This window comes from Aricia agestis, chromosome 14 (assembly GCF_905147365.1).
Source record: "Aricia agestis chromosome 14, ilAriAges1.1, whole genome shotgun sequence".
Lineage (NCBI taxonomy): Eukaryota > Metazoa > Arthropoda > Insecta > Lepidoptera > Lycaenidae > Aricia > Aricia agestis.
This window is the reverse complement of record NC_056419.1, coordinates 371,503-398,393: the sequence shown is the minus strand read 5'-3', so window position 1 is coordinate 398,393 and position 26,891 is coordinate 371,503. Positions and strand designations below refer to the sequence as shown.

At 38.8% G+C, this 26,891-nt stretch overlaps 1 protein-coding gene across 1 annotated transcript; it reads left to right on the top strand.

The window, feature by feature from the left end:
- Positions 1–26,846, top strand: LOC121733905. Its single transcript, XM_042124306.1, has 16 exons — positions 1–128; positions 8,630–8,801; positions 9,315–9,543; positions 9,908–10,163; positions 10,353–10,675; positions 11,439–11,733; positions 12,473–12,654; positions 13,553–13,703; positions 16,216–16,311; positions 22,177–22,348; positions 23,573–23,801; positions 24,084–24,339; positions 24,586–24,908; positions 25,315–25,609; positions 26,230–26,411; positions 26,689–26,846. Exons 1-16 carry the CDS (start codon positions 11–13, stop codon positions 26,836–26,838), a joined length of 3,429 nt encoding a protein of 1,142 aa, XP_041980240.1. The 5' UTR covers positions 1–10; the 3' UTR covers positions 26,839–26,846.
- The last annotated feature ends 45 nt before the right edge of the window (positions 26,847–26,891 follow it).

The window sequence follows — 26,891 nt, the reverse complement described above, 5'->3', positions numbered from 1 at the left end:
TCCAGTAACCATGGCGTGTAGTGATGATGAGGATAGTCCGGGATCCACAGCGCCGCTCCGTCGTACGTCTGACTCGCCTGCAGAAGAGCCTCTATTACTATCATCAGATGAACATCCAAAGAGACTGCGTAAGTATGCGTCAATTCATGCAGATACTGAAATTCTTTCTACTCCTCCTATTTTCTTCTGATTAATTTCGTTGTGGGTCCCAAGACAGCTTTAGCATCGGGCGGGCTTCCTGAGATCATATCAAGGGATTTTCGATTTAACCTCTTAAGCCCCAAGTGAACCGCGATAACAATAGAAAAACAATAGATTTCTAAGAAATAAGAATCCACGATCGACGGTGGATTCATTTGTGAAATATGAAGTTTTAAAGTAGAAAAAAATATTAGAGTCAAGTGTTTAAGACTCCTATTTTACCAGCTAAACGGATGCTTTTGGAAATGTGGAAAAATTCTCGGGAGTAGGAAATATGCTGAATTTAAAAGGAAAACAATCACGGCTAAGAAGACTTCATAATGTATTGAGTAATAGTCGACCAACTAAAAAAAATATTCGGAGAAGTATAAAGGAACTTTTCGTTCAAATTCCTTTAAACGTAACTGAGATGATGTTATTAGTAGTGTAAAACACGTTATAAATGTAGTATTCATTGAACATTAAAATAAAAACCGGCCAAGTGCGAGTCGGACTCGCGCACCGAGGGTTCCGACAGCTTAAAGGTATTATAGACCTGAGTATTTGGTATGAATTTCAATTTAATACCTCTACGCGTTTGAGGAAATGGGTAGTAAGTTTAAAATTATTAAAAAAATATATATTATGTGATGTAACTAAAAATTTATGGTTTTCGTAATTTTTCCTTTATCTATGCTATAAGACGTTGCTTCGTACCAAATTTCAAGATTCTGAGTTCACGGGAAGCACCCTGTAGGTTTTGATTCCCTTGCAAGTGTCGAAAATTTGCGGCATAAACGGCTGTATCTTTTGATTGCGTTGGCTTAGAAGTTTGATTTTTTCACAGCTTCAAGGGACAGTAGACCTGAGTAATTGATATAAATTTCAGCTTCATACCTCCACGCGTTCCTGAGAAAAAGGGTCTTGACAGACGGACAGACGGACAACAAAGTGATCCTATAAGGGTTCCGTTTTTTCCTTTTGAGGTACGGAACCCTAAAAATATCAAAAACTAGTGGTACCTACTACGGAACCTGTTCTTGGTCAATTAGGAACTTCGGTCTTATATAATAAGCAGATTTTTTTAGTAAACAAGTGTAGTTAGTTCTGAAAGACGAGAGACACAGTTGTTGTTAAAAAAGGTGTTGTAGCTAGTATAAATAAGTATAGTTTTTATTTTCTTTTGTTATTGTTGATAGCGGTAATTAGGATTATTTATTATTTTCAAAGTGAGTATCTATAAATAAAACAACAAAGTTATTATTCAAGTTGCATTCTATATTACATCATTAGATGCACAGACACTAACAGCCGCACAGAGACGATTCATCTATAATGCTAATACTAAAATTATTATAAAGAGGTGAACTTTGTTTGTTTGTTTGTTCAATTGTAATGAATAGGCTCAAAAACTACTGGACCGATTTTAAAAATTCTTTCACCATTCGAAAGCTACATTATTTACGAGTAACATAGGCTACTTTTTATTTTGTAAAATATAGGGTTCCGTAAGATATTTCAGTTTTTCGGAAACAACCAGAAAATTTACTTATTTTGCGTACGCTGCCTAAACTATAAAAGATAGAACGATACGATGTTCTAAGTAAATGTAGATCTTATAAATATCTACAAAAATGTCCGCGACACACTATACCTATCTATGTCTAATAATCCTTATCAAAATAAATTATTTCATCACTAAGTTCATTACATGCAGATAATATTTGGTCTTTGAACTACGAATAATAAAAACTAAGGAAAAGTAACTCCGTCAAAAATCATGCACCACAATACTTGTCAAAAAAGTGTACCTTAGGTACACTTTTCAATACATTTGCAATATTTATGTGGCCTTGAGCGGTATTAAGGCTGACGTTACATGACAGTTCGAAAGGAACCAAATTTAAAACGGTAATAGTATGGGAGTTATGTTTCCTTAGTTTTTATTATTTGTAGTCTTTGAATGATTAAAACTGGACGTTTGGTTTATAAGTATCTAATGGCGAAATTAAAATATTACGATAGTAGACGTCACCAAGGCGAGGGTGCGCGTGCGGGAGGAAGACAATCTATGCAGTGTGCACTGTGCAGACGCGTTGACTGCGTCGTCGATGTTAGCGTCGGAGTCTGTGAATTGACCTGGCAATCATTTTGCTGACTGAGTCTTTCCTGGGTCATGCTTTAAGCAGCGGGCGGAGCCGCGGGCGACCGCTATAATGAATATAAATCAAAACTGCTGAATCGATTTTAATCATTTTTTCAGTTGCTATTTATATTTTGTGCCCGTGCGAAGCCGGGGCGGGTCACTAGTATTAATTAAAGTAAGACTATGATTTTAGCCCCATTTATTCATCACAATCTCTCAAGTTCTTCACTAAATTGAAGTGCAGCCATAAGCGATGCGTTATGAGAAAATCCCATAAATTCTTAATAATCTTCATAAATTCTTGAACATATTATATAGGTCAAATACCTCTGTTAAACGATATAACCCGACTTCCAAGGTAAAAACAATATTCTTAAAAAATATGATCTAAAAAGAATGAAATAATTCATATTCTTCATTAGTGCATTTTTCCAATTTCAACCTCGACCTCAAATTATTCTGTACGCAATTTTCATTCGTATATTTTGAAGTCGGTACCAGCCTTGAATTGAGATATTTGAGATAGAACTTAGCCGGGTTCAATTATTTATTAAAAATAATAATTTTACTCTTTTTAGTTATCTACACGACCACAAAGCTCTATGCGTAGATAACTACGAACTTTGGTAGTGGTTATCTACGCATTATATATACATAATATATTACACATTATATGACTCAAAGCGAAATTGTGGTAAATGCTTGCAGTTATCTAAGCGATGCCGAAATCTCCGAGCTCTTATGTTTAAAGGTTCACGACTTCTATTCAGTGCCTTTGGATCCAGCGAAATCATCATTTGAAATTTCACTTATTTGTAACATATGCTTGAGTTACTATAATAATAATAATAATACTCCCCACACCGGTTTCGGTGACGGCCAGTTTCATTGAAACCAGGCCTGTTACGCAGGAGTACTTTTATAGTGCCCAAGTGTATGCGCAGTACACAAAAACCTGTTTGTACCAAACTCGGATTATACCCTATTATATAACAACAAAATAATTTTCGATATCGGTCCACAAACAGCGGAATAATGATCAAAGATATCTGTCTCGATGTAAAAAACTATGAAAAACACAAATAATACTTATAAACATAGAGTCATAATGTGATGTTGCAAAATGTAAGGGTAGAGACGATGACGATGATTAATCTAATGTATGGTACATAGCATATGCCTACAATTCTTAAAACAACGTCGAAACCCCCAAACATGTATCTATAAGGAGGCTGGAGATCTGTTCACCACCTTCGAATCATGTTATATTATGTTGGTGCAATATCTGACTTTTTCGTAAGATTTACTTGGAATACTTCATTATTAATCCAAAATCACTATTAGTTTTCATTTGAAATAGGTACATCAGATTATGAATCGAAATCACAATATCATCCAGATAAATAGGTTTTTGGTATAAATAGCGAGAAATTCCCTTGATTACTTATGGATCCCATCATCAAGTCATCTTTTTTATGCCAATACCAAATTTGGATTAAACCCGATACAATAGCGAAAAAATCTTGAAAATGGGTCCACAATCGGCGAAGTGATCGTTGAACATACAAAAAAAAACATACGAACAATTATAACCTCCTCCTTTTTTGAAGTAGTTTAAAACATGAATTGAATTGAATTGAAATTCGTGAGTGGAATAAGCAGATAAGTAACTATTAAAATTTTGCCGTTTTTGCATAAACGGAGGTTTTAGGGCCGGGAAAATATTTTGAAATAAAAAAAAATGATTTTATGTGTAAGTTATAAAGTTTGTTCAAATTATAAGGGAATAATGCCTAATATTGTCCTTATTTATAAAATCTTTTTTAATCTGGTTCTTCCACTCTCTCACGCCTTTAGTTTTTTTACGTTATATTGATTGATTTATGAAAGCTATTAAAATGGATAATACATTTATTGCTTATATCTATCAAATTAATTGACTATTTGCAGCAACAATTTTTTCAAGATGACGATAAGTATTAGTACTTAATTGAATCGTAGCCGACAAAATAAGATTTCAAAATATTATAATACGTTTGCTCATTGATGTTTTACCACATTAAAACATTAAGAAGTACTTACAAATCTCAAGCTTTAACAAGGAAGCGATAATAATAATATTAATAACATGCGTAACTATATATATAAAACCTACGGGTCACGTGAAACTAACTTTATTGATACGTTTATATTAAGTATGCAAAGATCAGGTTACAAATATAATTTAACAAGTTTACCTACACTTTTTGCTCTCGAGAGATTGTTTTGCACTAAAACCTGCAACTACTAAACATTGGCTTCAATTATAGTGTAATGGCCTGGCTTAAGTATTAATACATACTTATCTTCGAATATAATATTTTTCTTCGGATTAAATGAATTCGATCACGTGTCAGAATTTCGAACACGTCTGAGGTGGTTGCCGATACGTTTTCGTCGAGATGCTCGTGTCCTATCACTTGTTTAATGTAAGTATTATAATTAATATTTATTATAATATTATGATGCTAGTTTACCTCTATACTTGAAAGAAAAATTTTTATTTCGCCAAGCCACTGTAAAATGGTTAAGAGGACGCAGAGTCAAATTATCATCTAGAAATGCCCGGCTGATATCCGTGATCGAACCAAATAATGTTACGTTTCTTCGTTTGTCGTTACCGGTGTTAAGCTCTGGAATTCGGTGCCTGATAACTATATATAATATTTTGTATTATTTTGTTTGCGCATGCACACTTATCTCTACTACAATTTCATCTTCGCTCGTAGTTGCTTAGAAGAGATTGCTACCTAGAAATAAGGCCGCCATTGTGACACCTATGTATTATTTTGTTTATATTCTCTCTGTATAGTGAGCACTGTGCACCATAAAGAATATTTCATTCATTCATACGTAATATTATAAATGCGATAGTGTGTCTGTCTGTAACCTCTTCAGGCTCAAACTGCTGAATCGATTTTGCTGAAATTTAGTATCTATGGAGATACTTTGAGTCTCGGGAAAGGACAAAGGATACTTTTTATCCCGGAAAAATTTGCGGTTGCCGCGTCCATACTACCATACTGACCATTTAATATTATAAAGTTTGTCTGTGTCTATATAAATATGTCTATAAAGTGGCGAAACTTTGTCTGTGTGTCTGTTAATTCTTCACTTTCAAACCGCGGAGCTAATTTTGCTAAAATTTTGTATGAAAATACTTTGAGTCACGACTCACGATACACGAATTTTGGCGCAACGGAGTTGCAGTCGTTATCTAGTTCCATATAAAGTCACCCTTACGGCGTATGAATTAAAAGCAATTAAAAGCAAGTAAGTCCTTTGCAAGGTAGAGTTTGAAGACATCCATTTAAAATAACTATTTGTTACAACTGTGCACGTGGCGTTAAATACGAAGCGCTGCTCCTCTAAATTACTAGATACTGATAATTGTAATCTAGCAACAGATAAACTGTTCTCTGTTATCACTATGTTTGTACTATTTCATTGCGAATGGCCCACTTTTGTAATCTCTTTTTAATGTCTGAAAAGTGTTATGAGTTTACCATAATTAACTATCACGTTAATAGGGGTGTAGACTATTTTTGTAGAAAATATATAATATGAAAAATAAATACACTCTTATTTAAATAAATAAGAAAACACTTATTAAATTTTGTCGACGACGACATCACGGTCCTCCAAAGAACAAAAATCTTTGTATGGGTATGACATCGAAAAGGCCGACAATGCACCTGCAGCTCTTCAGTCTTCTGATGTGGTGTATGTATGTGATATGATGAGTGTCCATGGGCGACGGTAGTTGCTTACCATCAGGAGATGGTTTGCTCGTTTGCTCCCTTATTTAATAAAAAAAATCGAAATGTCACTGTCACACGCAATATTTACTTTTTAGTTTTTAGCAGGTTTTTATTTAATAAAATAAAAAATATTATTAAAATATGTCATTTTCGGTAATTCTATAATACAACTATTTTGGCGTTTTTTGGTCATAATCAATAAAGGCAGCGGGTAGGCACTTGAAATATTCAGAAAATCTTAAATTATATATTTACTAAATTTTTATAATAAAAGTAAAATAAAAAAAATATTTAAGTGGGGTTCCCATACAAAAACACAATTTTTGCCTACTTTCGCTCTGTCCGACTCACACTTGGCCGAATTTGTTTATTTTTTCCTGAGCTTACACACAATTACCGAGGTGGATACCAAATTTCCTTCTAGGACCTAGGTCATCTGGAACTTGGAAGTGGGTTAGAATTTTGATCTATGGATCATATCAGTCAGCCAGTCAGTGATAAAAATGTCGATTTTCGGACGTGATTATCTAAATAACTGTTTGAGATGTGTTTATGAAATTTAAATCTTTATCTCGCAAATCTCATTAAATGAGCCAAATTTGAGACGTTTATCTCGCAAGTCTCATTAAATAAGCATTTGGACTATGGGCGGAATCGTTCCCACCCATTAACACAATAATTAATGAAAGGCTCAATTAGCTCAATTGATATATCTTGGCAAAATGGTTCTCATGGTTTCTTACGTTTAAACACATACATTTCTCGTTAACGTACTCGTATTATTTTACGACTAATTCCAAAATACAATATGCTCATTCATCTATTCTCTAGTGCACAGCGGCGGGCGGCGCATTTTTTTTAAAGACGTAAAGATAACCCTTAACCGGATACAAAATAACCCCCTTCCCCCGCTTTCCGACCCACGCTCTTGCGCGGGCAGGTAGTCGCCCAAACCTTAGTTCGTTCGTTGCAGTGTACGTTCACGTGTTGTTCCTTTTTGTTATTGGGGTTTACAAGTGCGACCCTCTTTTTTGGGGGGGGGGGGGGGGATGCGTTTACGCATCCCCGGGGCCTGGGGACCAAGGAATGTGGGACTCCCCGGGGTGGACGGAAGATCCGCACCCGGGACTACCCACTATAATCCTAATGATGTTCCTGCTCCTGAAGATGAGACCACGGGAAACGCGTGATACACGACCGCAGCCCCACCACCTCTGCCTCTTTTGGCACCACCCGTGGAAACACTACACTCCACATCACTCCGCGACGATGCGTTGGAGCACCTAGCGCATCGTGGCCTACCCGTGACTCGATGTCATGGGCGATGGCAGCCCAATGCCAACGTAAGGCGGGACGTCGTGACCATGTTTGGCCCTTGGACTCCGTCTCGGCCTTCTCCGAGGATTTAGTGCCTCCGCCTCTCACCTGCGCTCCGCCTCCTCCTTCGACGACATTACCGCTTCAGCGAATGTCTCGACCACCCATGTCATGCCATGTCCCTGTCCAGCCATTGGGGAATGGCTGAACTGAGGGCAGTACGGGATGTACTGCGCTTAGCAATTCAGCGCTGACTGGGGAGTGGGGACCCATTTGAACGATCGAGCCAAAGGTCTAAGTCTCGGTCCCGTGCTGCTCTTGTCTATCGCATCTGGTCAGGCGGTGGGATCCGTCCTTCTTTGCGTTCCTCCTGGCATAGCCAAAATATTTTGGCCAGTGATTCGGCTTTAATATCCCACGAGATGCTGCCGGCAAGGACACACGCGGCATTTTTGGAGATGGTGCGGTATCCCCTTATCACCCTTATTGCCATCGTCCGTTGCAACCCACTTGGGATCCTCCTGGACTTGGAAGTCAATCGCTTGGCCCATATCGGTGTACCGCACATGCTCATGGAGCGGATAACTGCCATGTCCATCGCCGACATCCCAAACTGAATCCCCTTAGGTTCAGGAAAAGGCCGGCCAGTCCGCCGGCGGCGTTGGAGACTTTCACCGTTAAATGGCGGAAGTGCGCTTTTCAAGACAACTACGGCCCCTGCTTATTTACTGGACTGTATTTACTTGGCCATTTTATACTTGGGACCATCATTGGTCGATAACTTATAATAATAAACTATTTACCTAACCCCAAGGCCCAAACTAAACAGAGATTATACTATGGGTATTATACTATGTAAAGAAACACTTACATAAATATATATTTGAATTTTTATAGAAATTAATAATAAATTCTTTATATTTAAATAAAAACACACAGTGCAACAAATATATACACGTGGGTTACAGCCGCTAATGTCCACCTCTAATGGTATAAGTAACAATTTTTTTATCGAAAGAAAAAGGCAATACCAGTTTTATCTCTGAAATAACTTACCGTACTGATTTTTATAGTGATGATGAGGCAGTTAAAATAATCTCGTAAACCGTAAGTAAAACTGAAGGAATCAACGCGGTTCCTACACAACCCAAAAACCTCTTCTTCATGAAAGTCTCGTCTGTGGTAGTGTCACAGAAGATGGAGACAGAGAAGGCGGTAGACCTGGACGACGTGCTGGCCGGCGAGCTGGGTCAGTTCGGGCGGTACCAGCTGCGGACGATGCTGCTGCTGGTGCCGCCTCTCCTCCTGTCCGCCTTCCACAGCGAGTTCATATTCTCCGCCGCGGCGATACCACACAGGTAGGTGAATTATGTAAGACTAGACGCATCTTCGTCTGCGTAAATTAGGAATTTCACAGACAAATTAGAAAAAAAATAACCATTGATTTTCCCTGTCTTTTACATCTTTTACTCTGTTTCTTCGCTCCTATAAGTCATAGCGTGATAATATATAGCTTATAGCTTTTCTCCATAAATGAGCTATCTAACACTGAAAGAATTTTTCAAATCGGACTAGTGTTTCCTGAAACTAGCGCATACAAACAAACTCTTCAGCTTTTTAATAGGTATAAAAAAAGGCCGGTATTTTTTTGTGAATGATCGTAAGCAATTGCTGGCAAAATGTTTAAAAAAACTTACTTAAGTCTTAAAATTAAACACAACTAAATCAGTTTTTTGAATGAATTAAGAAAAATGCTGCTTTTTAATTAATACATACCCCGAGGCTTACTTTTTCATATTTTAAAATGTCCTTCGTGGTGGCAAAGGCCAATAAATTACAATTGAAGTGAAATTGTGAATCTAACGACACAGATGCCGGATATCAGAGTGTGGTGAGGAATCCCCCTTGGATCTGTTCGAGCCGGAGTGGATAGACAATGCGGTGCCACGGTCCGGCTCGGCACTGGCCAGCTGCGCCCGGTACCAGCCCGTCGGTACCAACGGTACCACAGACTATTGCCCTGAGAGTCTCTTCGATCAAAACAACACTGTAGGCTGCGAAGGATTCGTCTACGCCCGAGACAACTCCGTTGTGCAAGAGGTATGATTATTTTTCAAGTAAAATATATAAAAAATGGCGCTTACAACAATGATTGAAGACATTTGTTTTTTTTTGACTAAAAATAGCCAGAATTATTTGAAACGAAATGCTTAGGTTAGGTTAGGTTAGCCATTAGACGAAGCTTTTTTAGAATATATTTTGTACCGAGCGTTTAGGACCAATGCGGAAAATTTATTCCTGACCATTTATGAATTATATCCCTTGCAATAGATTTCATGTTTGCAGCGTCAGATTATTCTGACGTTTTCTTTAATAATTATTATGAAAAGCCCCTTTAATGAACAATAAAAGCCAATTAATATTAACTTGTTTCTAATATCGTTGTCTGTCTGTCAATTTTCAGTTTGATCTCGGTTGCAAGGAATGGCTGCGAGTGTTGTCGGGGACTTTCCACAGCGTGGGCTTTCTCCTGACACTCCCTCTCACCGGCTACATCTCGGACCGCTTCGGTCGCAAGTTTGCGCTTGTCCTCAGCATTTTCAACATGGCGGTGACAGGATTGATCAGAGCCTTCTCCATTAACTACCCCATGTATATGGCACTGCAGTTACTGCAGCCGACGCTCGGAGGAGGAGTATTCACCACTGGATACGTAATAAGTAAGTTGCAGGTTTATATCTTGGCGTTAAATATTTTTTCTTATTGACGAAATAAGGAGAAAAAGAGTAAAATTTGAATAAAAGAGTATCGTCAGTATCTTGCAAAGCCACTCCCAGTAATGTTATACGTTACAGAAAGTTTAACTATAACTTCACTCAAAGCGGTCACGTATTATAACTTTATTTCAGTGACAGAGCTGGTGGGTCCAAAATACCGAGTTTTAGCGAGTTCCACCGCCATGTCAGTGAGCTCCGTGGGTCAGGTGGTGCTGGGCATCATCGCGTGGGTCATGCAACCCTGGAGATACTTCATCATGGCGCTGCACATCCCTCTGTTCCTGCTCCTCTCTTACTACTTCATCCTTCCGGAAAGTGTACGGTGGCTGCTGTCCAAAAGTAAATTTAAGGAGGCTAAAGCAATTTTATTAAAAGTCGCCAAAGTCAACAAGACCAGTGTCAGCGAGAGCAGCTTAGAAGCTTTGACGAACCCAAAACATCTTAATCACTCACAGGTACGCTTGCAGTTTGTAGCTCCTAACTACACTGTATCAATTAATTATTACACATAAATATTGTTATGGTACACGGTATACGGACATGTGGTGCCATCTAGCGGCAAACCAGCGAAACTTACAGAGGGAGCACAGGCAACATAAATCCCCTACTCAATACTAGTTGGCATGAGGTGCGCAAGTACATACTCGAACCTTTTAGAAAGGTCCAATGTTTGTTCACGTGTTTACCGTTTATTTGTTTGCGTGTTTACGTGTTTAGTTGTTTAATTTTATTGTGGTACATGCTCGAGCCTCCTAGAAGGTTCCCACGGTTGTTTACTTGTTTACGTGAATCGGGAACTTTCTGGAATTCGTCTCGCCATATAAAAAGCCGCAGGTAGACGGCCCGGAATTCAGTTCAGTTCGAACGATCGTCAAGGCGATTTCGGAGTGACAACAAGTGATCAATAGTGAGTGAACCAGTGAAACCTGCGACTTGGCTACGACCTAGGACAGTGATAGTGCTAAGTGATTGGACCTAGTGATTAGTGTTTGGACTTAGTGCTAAGTGTTGTGTGCTTGTGTGACCTAGACTTAGTGAATAAAGTCTTCAAGAGAGTCACCAGGTCTTTCTCTCCAAATCCCCGAACTCTAGCACGTAACAATATATCATTATCTCAATTAAGTATTTTGTGTCAATTTCAATGTATACTTTACTTTGTTACTATTTATGTAAGACTGTTTGGAGACCCTAATAAACAAAATAAAATAAAAATTTCAGGAAGCACCACCGAATCTTTTCAAGTCTATCATCAAGTCCCGGGTTATGCTGCGTCGGGTCTGCACCACTCCGGTGTGGTGGATCAGCGGCATCTTTATCTTCTTCGGCCTCTCCATCAACTCCACTACTATCTCGGACACCATGTACCTGAACTACATTCTCACCGCTACCATCGAGATCCCCGGGTACTTCCTGCCTCTACTCCTATTGGACAGGATCGGCCGACGGGCGACTCTGTCGGGCGGTTTCTTCTTCAGCTCCGCGTGTAACTTGGCGGTTATATTGATTCCTAGCGGTAAGTTCTACTTGTATTAAAATGTGAATGTTTTTTGTATTATTTTGATTTTTGAATTTAAATTCTATCCTTTGGGAGCATCAGAATTATTTAGAAACTCCTTCTGACACCTAGAGTACTGATATAATATTGTGAGCAAATGTTCTCTATGCGTTTGCATTGAATAAACAGCAGGCACCATATTTTCTCAAAGTTTTCTCTGACAAGACTACAAATTGGCATAACCATACTTCATTTCTCCGGAACCTAGGATAGCCCCTATCTATTTGTCTCTTTTAGGGTTCCGTACCCAAAGGGTGAAAACGGGACCCTATTCATTAGACTTCGATGTCTGTCTGTCCGTCTGTCTGTCTGCATGCTGTATCTCAAGAACCGCTATAGCTAGAGTTCTGAAATTTTCACAGATTGTGTATATCTGTTGCCGCTATAACAACAAATACTAAAAACTAAATAAAATTAATATTTAAAGGAGGCTCCCATACAACAAACGTAATTTTTTTGGCCTTTTTTGCTCGATATGAATAATGGCAATAAGTAGGCACTTGATATTTTCACAAAGGCCTTACTTATATACTACTACTACTATACTACTTTAATATTTAAGAATAATATTAAAATAAAATAAAAAAAATTAAGGGGGGCTCCCATACAAAAATACATTTTTTTCGCCTATTTTTCCTCTATAACGGTACGGAACCCTTCGTGCGTGTGTCCGACTCGCACTTGGCCGATTATTTAGGTTTAACCGCACTTCGCCTCATGATATTCCTGCTGGGCAAGTTCGGCGCGGCGGTGGTGATGAACAGCCTGTACCTGTACACGTCGGAGCTGTACCCGACCGCGCACCGCCACAGCCTGCTCAGCCTGTCCTCCATGCTGGGACGAGTGGGATCCATCACTGCGCCGCTCACGCCTGTATTGGTATGAATTCTTATAAAAACAATATTGAGATTAAGATTTTTAAAAGTCTAACTAACATGTGTACCATAAATCTGCTTGAAAAATGAGACCTCTCGGAAAATTGGAGTGGCGGTGTCTTTTAAACAGTTGGCTTGTGGTAGAAGGCCCAAAAGGTTTCAGTGGGAACTAATATAATTATTCCGTCCTTAACTCCTGGAGACGTAGGAAAGGCTATTGACAAGCTCAAAGCACAAAGCTCGAGGCACTGATAGTGTACCCCCTATGTCCTAAAAGCGTGCAAAGACATCTTTACCGTTCCGTTATGTCACCTGTTCAACACATCGCTAGGATAAGGACTTTACAAATCCCACTGTTATAAAACTGCTATACAACGCACTAGTGCGCAGCAAGCTGGAAACAGATGCGTGTGGCTGACTCCTTACACAGCTACGTCAATTACTCTGATAGTTGAAAAAATACAAAAAGCGTTTCTCAGATTTCATTCAGGAAATAGTATGGATGCTACCTAGTACCTATACATAATATTGTACCCAACTGGTTGTTTCTCTAGAGGTCCGACGAGGTGTAAACCTAATATTGGTTGCTTTTAAAATAAATAAATAAATAAATTTTTTGAAAAAAAAATTTTGTGAAAAAAAGTATGAAAGGGTTTCTTCTATTACTATTTAATTTGTGTGTGCGTATTTAACTGTTTGTGTATTATTTGTGACAATGTTATCATTCACTTAAGTAAAGATGGTGCTTAGTTGTAGTTAATTATTGTAATTGGGGTAAACTGTTTTAATTAACTTTAATAAATAAATAAAGCCCGACGACGCATGATTATGTCACTACTCACTGCCAATATTTTCAAATCAGCACTTTGCGTTCATTTTCACTTGAACTTTATCTATTGCAGGGTAACTACTGGCACGGTCTCCCCTCCCTAATGTTCAGCACTATGGGGGTGATAGCCGGTCTGCTGGTGCTAACGCAGCCGGAGACGCTCGGACAGAAGCTGCCGGACACCATAGAGGAGGCGGAGGCACTCGGCAGAAAGAACAAAATATAACTATACTTAATTCCTCATTTGACTCTGGATACAATTAATATATATATATATATATATATATATATATATATATATATATATATATATATATATATATATATATATATATATATATATATATATATATATATATATATATATATATATATATATATATATATATATATATATATATATATATATATATATATATATATATATATATATTAATTGTATCCAGAGTCAAATGAGGAATGGGTTCTTTAATTATACATTTTTTATACAGTCATTACGAAGTAAATCAGTCCAACCTTTGATTGAACAGAAATAACTAAAATAGATATATATATATATGTAATATGTTAGATGATGTAGGACTCGGAAGTAATAAAGCCAGTTTTTGATTTATCAGCATTTTGAGCAGGCTCCGTTCTTCAGCGTCCTGTCATTGTCATTTTTCGACCAACGTGAAATGTCATGCTTATAAGGCCAGATACACATAATTGAACATTAGGTTAGGTACACAATATAGTGTACAAACCTTACATCTCCCCCCCTCAAGACTGCGAATTAACTGCAGTTAATTTGAGCAATCAGATTGGGGAATGAGCTTTGTCACATGGTATAATCCCAGGGACTTTTTATTCTTACCAGTGTTTATTCTACATAATGAATCTGATATCATTTCTTCGATCTCAAAAGGACCAATTCTAATCTCATCCATTTTAGACCGATTTAACTTGTTACAGTCCATTATGTATACTTTATCACCTTTTTTAAACTTGTAATCTATTCTATTCTTGTCAAAAATGGCCTTGTTTAATTCATGAGATTTTTTTGATCTGAGAAATGCCATATGACGGTCTTTTTGCAGTTCTGTGGGTTCCACTTGTTTCTTTTTCAGGTCCATCGATATTTTAATCTAAAAATATGCAATAGTAACGTTGCGCTGGTACAAACCATGCCAAACTACTTATCAGCAGGTATTAGTACTTACCAGATAACTAGCTCATATACCGAGGATACCGATGATTCCAACTGATCTGCCAATCCCATTTAAACGGCTTCAATTTCCGGTAAAAATATCTTTCGCATTGACTATTATCAAGTCCCAAGGTCAAACTTTCAAATTAGTAGGCATCGACCTACGAAAAGAATGTTTTACTCATGGTCAACTATACGTTGGCCTATCCCGAGTTGGAGCTGCTGATAATTAATTTATTTTGCTGCCACAAAATAAAACAACATCAAATATCGTTTACAGGGAAGCTTTAACCCAATTTTAATGGTATCTTTTACGCAAAAAGAAGTATGGTGTAAAAAAACATAAAGCGCAAAAGTACATCAAAAATACTTTATACAAAAACAAATAGAAAATTTCAAAATGTATATAATAGTAGATGTAGGTAAGCATAAAATAATAAAGCATAAAACTACAAAAAAAAAACATAAAATATTTTAAACAAAAAAAAAACATGAAGAAATTGCAAAATATTATAAATAATAGTATCTTCTGCAGGTAAGGATAAAATAATCAAGCATAACACTTAAAATATAAAAATATAAAAAAAAAATACAATAAAAATGTGTTATATGTACATAATAATTATAATATAGTAGTTGCAGGCTAAATAATGTAAACTATTTTTATGTTCTGCTTAACTTAAAGATTGACTACCTTTATTTAAAAAAAATAATTTAAAAACCAATGTCCACCCGTGCGAAGCCGGGCCGGGCCGCTAGTTTATTATAATAACGAAATAGCTGTACGTAGTGTATTGTGTTGTTTAGTCAATTTGTGAAATAATTTTTTCATCAGAGTTTCTACAAGAGTGATGAAATGCAATTAACAAGGCTGTTTTATCGCCAACATGGTATTGTAAAATGCCACTTCGAAAGCAGCTGGCAGCTGCTTTACTCTTATGCCATATTTGAGCACATTGAGAGGAGTCAACGTGGTCAAAATAATTTTGTGGGTATTTGAAATGAAATCTTTTGCTGTCGTCACTTTAACGAACAGATGCTTTGCATAGTTAATAGAATCAGGCGTTACTTTGCGGAAATGCATAGCTTAAAATTTTGTTTGTTATTATTTTTAGCAATATTCCGCGAAATAAATATCAACCTTTAAGTAAATGAGTGAGTGTACGCTTACGCATGCGTACAGCACCTCTCTCCTCTCCCACACTGCTTATGCGTACACTCGCACGTAAGAACCTGCAAACACCACCACCACACAAGCAATAATGATGGCAAAATATCCGTGCAAGGCCCCTCACCACCATGCAAGTTGGAAACCTCGACGACGATGCTTTGCATCAAAATTATGTAATATGAACCCCTCGAAAGCTGTCTATGAACTTTGTTATATTTAGAATGGTGCTATAATCTCGGCGCTCGACTCTTAGAAATTTGTCATTCACCTATCTACTTGTTCCTTTTTTCGGGTAAAATTTTCTAAACGATGTTAATCGCGTTAGAGATAAGATGAATATAATTGAATATTTATAGGTCAATTTACCAACTTCTAGGTGGGTACATTTCTCACGACCAGACTTTAGAAGAGTTGAAGATGAGAGCGTTTGGGTCACTGAACACCGCTGACTTTATCGAGAGAGAGTTGGCGGGTTATTATCAATAACATGTAGAATGTAGATCCTTGCATACATTTTCATACTCATTAAAAACTTGATGTCGATAAAAAGTCCATGTTATGCACATGCCGGGACCTCTCAAATACTATTTTGATCTTAGTCGTCCTCAAGTTTTAAACACAGCAACGTCCCATGCGTCTTTAAACTTCTGCTCAGCAAACTAAAACTAAAATACTTCTATTAATGTACTGTTTTGTTGTTTTTGTATAATTAACAGGCCGTTTTTGAGGAAAACTGTGATTTATTCAAATTATAATAATAATATTTAGAATAACTAGAATAGATTGTGACTGGTCGAGTTGTCTCATGTCTGGTAGTTGAGTCTTCGTAGTCCGGTGGAATGTGATCAGTGATCAGTTGTTATTAAAATACGAGATATTAAATTCTGTTTAACATAACAGTAGTATCCAGAGGTATGTACTTTATTTTGTATATTTGGTGCCCGTAATTTTGTTTTGTTCGCATAACTCGAACTGCAAACATTTCCGAGAAATAAAAATTTTAAGTCGTTCTCCGAGATTGAAAGTTATATTATACGTTATATACGATAAGTTTCATCAAAATCAGTTCAAAGGCTTATTCGGTAAGAACTCAGCCACATTTTCTGTCCTTAATATTATATTTAATGTTAGAATATATTATTATGTTATTGTTATTTATGGTTCCCGTATTCCAGTAAACCATGGCATGTAGTGATGATGAGGACAGTCCGGGCCCCGAAGCGCCGCTTCATCGTAAGTCAGACTCGCCTGCCGACGAGCCTCTGTTACTATGGTCAGATAAACATCCAAACAAATTGTGTAAGTATGATCCCACCAAAAAAAAATTACTTGTAAAATGTTGCCAAGACGACCACCCTGTGAAAAAGATATTATGAGATCTCATGTAGAGCCAAGCTTCTGAACCTACACGGCCTAACTCGAAAGTTATAAGTTTTTGTTTTTTTTTGTTGCTTGTATACTAAACATTATTTACATTACATACCCAGCTTTCTAGCCCTTTAGGAAGTAGCCATATATCATATCCGTATATCAATAAAATCTAAAGTATCAGACCTTGTAAGTTTAATAAGTCTATTATTGTTGAGACTTTGCAAGTTTAATAAGTCTATTATTGACATCATATCCTGAGAATATGAACTATCTGGTACATCAGAAACCAGTTATACGAGGGTTCAAAAAAACACGAAACAGTTCAAGAAAAGGTAGGTAGTGGCCTTGCTCTTCGCTTGGCGCGTCTTGGCGGGTTCTCTACTGTGCACCTAGATTCAATTCATGCGGATACTATGGATATTGTCGATTAATCTAAATTAGCGAAAGCGAAGAGTAACGTGTAGTAAGTTTTCGATAATTTGAGATCACAGAACCGGGACCTATGAGTTAAATTTGAAAGCGCAGATTTTTTTTTGTCTGCAAATAGTATTGTTACGTGCTAGGGTTCGAGGATCTGGAGAGAAAGACCTGGTGACTCTCTCTTAAAGACTTTATTAACACTAGGTCACACAAGCACACACTAAGTCCAAAACACTAAGCACTAAGCCCAAAACACTAAGCACTATCACTGTCCTAGGTCGTAGCCAAGTCGCAGGTTTCACTGGTTCACTCACTATTGATCACTTGTGTTCACTCCGAAGTTGCCTTGATGATAGCTCGAAACGAACTGAATTACGGCCCGTCCTCCTGCGACTATTTATGTGGGTCGAGGCGAGCCCTAGACTTTTCGAGAACATTTCTTCCCGAATGTACACAAAAACACGTAAACAAGTAAACGAATATACAGGTAAACACGTAAATAACTGTTGGACTTTTCTAGTAGGTTCGAGTACGTACTTGCGCATCTCACTCCATCTAGTATTGAGTAGGGGATTTATGTTGCCTGTGTTCCCTCGGTAAGTTTTGCTGGTTTGTCGCTAGATGGCACTACGTGTCCATGTACCGTAACAGTATGTAGCTGACATAAACGATTTCTGATTTGTAAATGCATGCCTGTATTATAGCAGCTCTGGATTTATGTATAGGCAGTATAGGCCATAGCCTATGAGCGGCAGCGTCCTAGGATGGCGGCAGAGTTCGTACATAGGGGCAGCAAAATTAAATTGGCCTATACTCATAAAAAATATAAATTCGGCCCTGCTGGATGGTATCGTAACAAAAATTAATGTGACAGATAGCGTCTGATATGCACTTGTTGTTTTCTTTGTGTTGTCCTGCACTTTGACTTCTGACAAAACTTCACATGAAACTTGTATGACCCCTTTGCCCTTTTTAGTTTTGATGTTCTTGGTCAATAAGGAACTTCGATCTTATATAATTAGCGGATTTTTTAGTAAACAAGTGTAGTAAGTCCTGGAATATGAGATACGCAGGACATTTGTTGTAGATACAGTTTTCATTTTATTTTGTTATTGTTGATAGTGTAGTATAATTTTTAAGTATTTTCAAAGTGAGTATCTATAAATAAAACAACTAAGTTATTATTCAAATTGCATTCTATATTTTCATAGATAAACGCACAGACACTAACTACCGCACTCAGAGATCAATATTAATTAACAATAATTAAACTAAGGGCCTGTTTCCCTACTTATTTTCCTGATAAGTCCCGGATAGGCAATTGGCTATTCACAACTTATTTGATAGATACTCCTAACTCTATATGTCAGATAAGTTGTGGATAACCTATCCGGGACTTATTAGGAAGTGGTGAAACTGCCCATAAGATATGATTTTCATTTATTATCTGTCAAACTATTCATTTTATTAAAGTTTAAACATTATTAAATGTCTCTGAATGCGGCAACAACCCGTAAAATCCCATAATTTCTTAATAATATTTATAAATTTTTGAATAAATAAGTACGACTTTGTCAAATACATCTTGTAAACGAAATTATCTAATGCAATTTTACTAACCAGCCTTACTCTATCTTCATTGCAAAGTGCAATGTGTAAACATTGCGTTTTTAAGTGTTTATAATATATTTAAAATGAAAGAACTAGTTATTTTACAAGTACCCTTACATCGATAAGATAACATACGCATGGAAACAAACAAAATAGATGTGTGTGACAGATAGCGATCGGCCTTTCCAATAAAAAATGCCTAAATCATAAAGATATCGGGCAGACACAGGATAAAAGATTAAATACTAAATTCACCAACGTCTGTTAGTGTTAACATCGTGCTTTCTCGTTCATTCGTATACAGAACTAAAGGTTACATACAGTGCCATCTAGTGTTAACTAGTGGAACCACTCAGGGAACACAGACAGCATAAATCCCCTACTCTACTACTAGATGGTAGGTGTACGATTACATGCGCGTATTTTCTAGAAACGTTCAACCCATGCTTACGCGAGTTAGGTACGTTTAAGAAACAAACTCTCTGGAACAGTGTGGGACTCGCTTCGACCCATATAAATAGCCGCAGGGAGACGGCCCAGTGGATCAGTTCAGGTTGAGCAATCGTCAAGGCGACTTGAAAGTGAAAACAAATGATCAAAAGTGATACCATTGAAACTTACGACTTGGCTACGACCTAGGACATCGTGAGTGCTTAGTGTTTGGACCTAGTTCTTTGTGTTGGACCTAGTACTAGTGAATAAAATTTTCAAGTGGGTAAGCAGGTCTTTCTCTCCAAATCATTCGAACCCTAGCACGTAACAATACAATATTATAATAAAGTGATAATATTTAATCGAAGATTAGGTTTAACAACCGGTGTAATCGGCAACAAGATTATTAGTTTTGTGCTTAATATTTCTGTACGATTCTTTCAATTTATCGAAGTGTCGTTGAACATTGTTCAAGTGCATGTGTAACGTATAAAATTGTGCTAGAGTAACAAGAAAAAAAAATAACGACGGACCTAATGCTAGTGAATAAAGTTTTCAAGGGGGTCAGCAGGTCTTTCTCTCCAAATCCTACGAACCCTAGCAAAACGACTGGTGTGGAAGTGAGATTTGGAGATGCCATTGACTCCAAGAGAGGACTTCAAGGGGAGTGTTAGAACAAGGGCGTAAGGAGCTGCGGAGGCCACACCCACTGAGGACTAAGCTCCTTCCACTGTGGGACAGGCCTCACCCACTGGCCCCGCCCACTGACCATGCCCCTCAGGCTCCACCCACCAGGCTCTCCAGGAATCTCGGCGCCTTGCAAGAGTCACAATGCTTGACCACTCTCACTATTGTGCTCAGAGGGTTTGTTGTCGATCCTGGAGGCACTGCTGCATACGGGAAATGGATTCCAAGACCTGATAGAATGGTGCACGTGTTCCATGCCCAACTGCGTGACAGAGGCCAACGCTCAGGAGAAGGACTTCAACAATGGACGTTGGAAATTGAAAAACTCGTCAGAAAGGCATACACAGGAGCCGAAACCAAAATGGTCGACATAAATATTGTTCAAAGATTTGTCGACGCAATCAAAGACCTGGAGGTCAGAGCTAGAGTAAGGCTTGGTCACCATACTTCGCTAAAGGAAGCATTGGCGCATGCTTTGGAGGTCGAGGCTGTTCGCCATGATGTACGGCAGACTCACAAGATCCACTAGGTCTCTGAGGAAGTCAAGGAAGTTAAGGCTCCTACGAGGTAAAGATTTGAAGCCGTTTAATATAAGTGCGGTTAGAGGGACCATTTTCAGCTCAACTGCCCGCAGAAGATGAAAAAGATCAAGGGACAAATTCAGGACCTAAAAAAGCAAGTGATTTCGTCCCCTGCCTGGGATCAGGAGAAACGAATAAAATCCAAGACTTAGGATCAGCGTGTCATCCAGTACACCCTGAGCGGAGAAATCCCCGGTAACTATTACCTCCCAAGAGCATAAAGACGCACAGGAATGCCGACTCACTTTTACAAAGACCATGTTCTGGTAGGCTGCAAACATTATGTTAAGCAGGAATCTGAGGTAATATCAAAGCTAACGAGAACAAGTACTTTGAGTCTCTTGGAGAATGATGCTATGAGGAAGACTCCAGAAAGAGATAACGACCTTCGGCACATCATCACATGAAAGAAACGGGGTGACGTAAAACCAATCTGGAGTGAGGTTGCACCCACTGGTGCTGTCACTAAGGCGTACTGGGCGCAATGGGACAGTATGATACTTTAAAACGGAATACTCTACCGGAAATGGGAGAAGACTAACGGCAGAGAGTTCCATTTTCAGGTAACTATCCCAAAGACGAGAGTACTAGATGTTCTCCGTGAAATACATGAGGGCGTATCAGGGGGTGATCTAGGTGTCAAGAGGACGTTAAGAGAAAGAGTCTAGCACTCGCCTTGGCCCATATAAATAGACGCAGGGAGACAGGCCAGTGGATCAGTTCAGGTTGAGCTATCGTCAAGGCGACTTAAAAGTGAAAACAAGTGATACCAATGAAACCTAGGACATATTCGTGAGCATTTGGACCTAGGTGCTTTGTGTTGGACCTAGTGCTAGTGAATAAAATTTTCAAGTGGGTAAGCAGGTCTTTCTCTCCAAATCATTCGAACCCTAGCACGTAACAATACAATATTATAATAAAGTGATAATATTTAATCGAAGATTAGGTTTAACAACCGGTGTAATCGGCAACAAGATTATTAGTTTTGTGCTTAATATTTCTGTACGATTCTTTCAATTTATCGAAGTGTCGTTGAACATTGTTCGAGTGCATGTGTAACGTATAAAATTGTGCTATAGTAACAAGAAAAAAAATAACGATTTTTTAATCAAAATGGCTTAAGTATAAGCTCGGGAATAACACGCGCTAATTTTTGTTATCGCCCCAGCGAAAGTGAAGGAATCAACATAGTTCCCAGGCTAGCGCCTACTTCATTAAACTCTCGTCTTTGGTAGTGTCACAGAAGATGGATACAGAGAAGTCGGTAGACCTGGACGACGTGCTGGTGGACGAGCTGGGCCAGTTCGGGCGATACCAGCTGCGGACGATGCTGCTACTGGTGCCGCCGCTCGTCATGTCCGCCTTCCTCAGCGAGTTCATATTCTCCGCCGCGGCGATACCACACAGGTTGGTTGCTTACACTAACTTAGTTAATATTTTCTTACTATGTAGTCTAAGTGTATAAAGACACTTGGCCGAAAATACGCGGCCGCAGTTTGGCATGATTACCTCTGCAATGCACTAGGCATACAAAATATGGCATACAATATAACGTGACGTAATTTCGGCATGGCGTGTCATCCGGAAAAGCTACTGGTGGTATACCGACCGTTGGTGATACCACCAGTAGTGTTTCCGGACCTATACGACCTGCAAACCTTCAAGAAGAGAGCTTATTCCCTCTAAAAAAGCCGGCAACGCACCTGCAGCTCGTCTGATGTTGCGAGTGACCATGGGCGACGGTAGTTGCTTTCCATCAGGTGACCCGCTGGTTCGTTGGCCTCCTAATTATATTAAAAAAATATATGTAAGACTAGATGACGCCCGCAACTCCGTTGCGCCAGAATTCGTTTATCGCGAAGGGCACCGCGGTACATTTTTGCGGGATAAGAAGTATCATATGTCTTTTCCCGGAACTCAAAGTATCTCTTTAGCAAATTTCAGCAAAATCGGTTCAACGGTTTGGGCGTGAAGAGGTAACAGACAGTAAGTCAGACACACTCTCGCATTTATAATATTAGTATGGAATTGTGGATGATAAAGGCCGGTTTTGTTTGCAAATGATCGTTAGTAATTGCTGTTGTCTATGCTGTTTTTAACCGACTTAAAAAATGAGGTTATCAATTCGTCCCGTATGTATGAAATATTCCCAAAACTGCCCTGTTTTCGTATAATTTAAGTTAGTACAATATATTACCTGCGTCTGAACAAATGTGCCAAATTTCAAAAGTATATATTGTATGTATGTTTTTATGTTTGTGTTCGCATACATCCGGAGCTACAAGTCCGAGTAATTCTTTTTTTGTTACACTAGCTATGGTTCAACTTAGGGAATACTGCAAGTTTCATCAAAATCGGTTTAGCAGTTTTCAAGATAAACAAAGTAAAATAATTTTAATTCTCAATGACGTACAATTTTGAAGTCGGTTTTAATTTTTAAATTCAAAATACTATTTTAAAATACTATTATTTTTAGTGAATTAAGAAAAATACTGCTTTATAAATGCATAACCCATGGCTTATTTTTACATATTTCTAAATGTCCTACGTTGTGGCAAAGAATTCCAATAAAATGCATTCGTTGGTCTAATAAATTGCAATTGAAGTGAAATTGTGAATCTAACGATACAGATGCCGAATATCAGAATGTGGTGAGGAATCTCCCTTGGATCTGTTCGAGCCGGAGTGGATAGACAATGCGGTGCCGCGGTCCAGCTCGGGGCTGGCCAGCTGCGCCCGGTACCAGCCCGTCGGTACCAACGGTACAACAGACTATTGCCCTGAGAGTCTCTTCGATCAAAACAACACTGTAGGTTGCGAAGGGTACGTCTACGCCCGGGATAATTCTGTTGTGCACGAGGTACGAATCTTTTTCAAAAAATTAAAAAAAATGTTTAAGTGTTACTAGAAAAACTGCTGTAACCATTTTTTTTATTAAAATCACTCAGAATCGTTAGAAACAAAATGCCTACGTTAGGTTAGACGATAAAGCTTTGTTCTGTTCCTCTCCATTTATGTTTGCAGCTTAAGATTCTTCTGACGCTTACTTTGTAACTGAGAATATCTATATATAAAAACAATAAAAGACATTAAAATACATTAATAAATATTCTTTCAATGTCGTTGTTTTGTCAATTTTCAGTTCGATCTCGGTTGCAAGGACTGGCTGCGAGTATTGTCGGGGACTTTCAACAGCGTGGGCTCTCTCCTCACACTCCCCCTCACCGGCTACATCTCGGACCGCTTCGGTCGCAAGTTCGCGCTCATCCTCAACATATTCAACATGGCGGTCATCGGTCTCATCAGAGCCTTCTCCGTCAACTACCCCATGTATATGGCGCTGCAGCTGCTGCAGACGACGCTCGGAGGAGGAATATTTAGCACTGGATACGTAATAAGTAAGTTACAGTACAGTATACGACAAGTTAAAGAATATTGAAAAAATATGGCAAGAAATACTGATGCTTAATAGTTTATGGTCACAACATTAAGTGTTAACTGTCTACGAATCATTATTTGAATAAAAGAGCATTGCCAGTCTGTTATTCAATATACACCAAATCACCCCTAGTAATGTTTACAGAAGGTTCAACTTGTTAAGAACGTTTTAGTCTAACCTGTGATGTGTTTTTATTCCATTTCAGTGACGGAGCTCGTGGGTCCAAAATACCGAGTCCTAGCGAGTTCCACCGCCACGTCAATGTACTCCGTGGGTCAGGTGGTGATGGGCACCGTGGCATGGGTCGTCCAGCCCTGGAGATACTTCATCATGGCGCTGCACATCCCTCCGTTCCTGCTCCTCTCCTACTACTTCATACTCCCGGAGAGCGTGCGGTGGCTGCTATCCAAGAAAAAATTCAAGGAGGCTAAAGCAATTTTATTGAAAGTCGCCAAAGTCAATAAATCCAGTATTAGCGACAGCAGCTTAGAAGCTCTGACGAACCCAAAATCCCTTAAACACTCACAGGTACAATCAGGAAGTTGATTTCTAGGCAGATGGGGGACCTACGTAGTTTGGTCACGTTACGTCAAACCCAGCTGACAGATCACAATTAGCATTGAATTGACATGATCCGACCACATGACGTTGCTCTGTCAACTGCTTAGGAATCAATTTCATCGATGGTACATATACAAGCTTGCCGAATTTAGCTCCAGACTACACTGTGTCAACAAAATATTAATATAAAGTGCTCCAAGGCTTTAAATGAACGTGGACAGGGCGCTGCCGGTAAAGGAGAACTGTCAAAAATGACGTTTTTGTATGATGGCAGCGTTAGTTCCTTTTTTCGCCACGTTCATATAAAGCCTTGTCGAGCTGTACTTAAATAGTAGGTATATTATGTCAATTAGGTATCATGTGTCAATTTCAGGAAGCACCACCGAATCTTTTCAAGTGTATCATCAGGTCTCCGATCATGCTGCGTCGGGTCTGCACCACCCCGGTCTGGTGGATCAGCGGCATCTTCATCTTCTTCGGCCTCTCCATCAACTCCACAACTCTCTCCGACACCATGTACCTCAACTATATACTTACCGCCACCATCGAGATCCCCGGGTTCTTCCTGCCGCTGCTCCTGTTGGACAGAATCGGTAGACGAGCGACTCTCTCGGGCGGTTTCTTCTTCAGCTCCGCGTGTAACTTGGCGTTTATATTTATTCCTAGTGGTAAGTTAGATTGAGTGTATTTATAATGTAGACTTTTTTAAGCCGTTATGTGTGTTAAATAAAGCAGTTTGATTTGTTAAGACTATACATTTGAGAGCATCAGAAACTTCCTCAGGAACCTACTAGAGTACTGACGTACCTAATATTGTGAGCAGTTGTTCTCTATGCGTTTGCATTGAATAAACAGCAGGCACAATATTCAGTGTTTTCTCTGACAAGTCTGCGAATTGGTATAACCGTTTTCTCCGGAGCAGGATACTATAAGCACGGTGGCCCTTATTTACTTGTCTTTTAAGGGTTCCGTACTCAAAGGGCAAAAACGGGGCCCAATTTTACTAAGACTTCGATGTTTGTCTGTCTGTCCGCCTGTCTGTCTCCAGGCTGTATCTCAAGTACGGCGATATTTATTACGTACGGTAGCTTCTTATTGTTGTAGTTGAAATTTTCACAGATTATGTATTTCTGTTGTCGCTATAATTACAAATACTAAAAACAAAATAGATCTAATACTGGAAGGCTCCCACACAAAAATACAATTTATTGCCAGTTTTAGCTCCGGGTACCAGACGAAACCCTTCGTAAGCGAGTCCGACTCGCACTTGGCCGATTTTTTATTTCAGGTCTGACCGCACTCCGCCTCACGATATTCCTGCTGGGCAAGTTCGGCGCGGCGGTGGTGATGAACAGCCTGTACCTGTACACGTCGGAGCTGTACCCAACCGCGCACCGCCACAGCCTACTCAGCCTATCTTCCATGCTGGGACGAGTGGGATCCATCACTGCGCCGCTCACGCCTGTATTGGTATGACGTATAAAAACAACTACCTGACCCTGAACTGACCTGACCTGGTAGGAGGCACAAAAGGTTTTAAATAAGCCCGACGACGCATGATTGTCGCTGTCGACATTTTTAAACCAAACCACCACTTTGCGTTCATTTTCAATTCATCATCATCATCATCATCATTTTATTTGCTAGAATATGGTAACAAACTAATATTTACATTAAATATTTTAGAGAACACATATTCTGCTAAAATCATGCTTTTATCTAGTAAATATAACTCGATCTATTGCAGGGTAACTACTGGCACGGTCTCCCCTCCCTCCTGTTCAGCACCATGGGCGTGATAGCTGGTCTGCTGGTGCTGACGCAGCCGGAGACACTCGGACAGAAGCTGCCGGACACCATAGAGGAGGCAGAGGCACTCGGCAGAAAGAATCAATAACCATGCTTAAACATTTTTGAAAATGGTCAAATGTTAATCTTTTCTCGACAAAC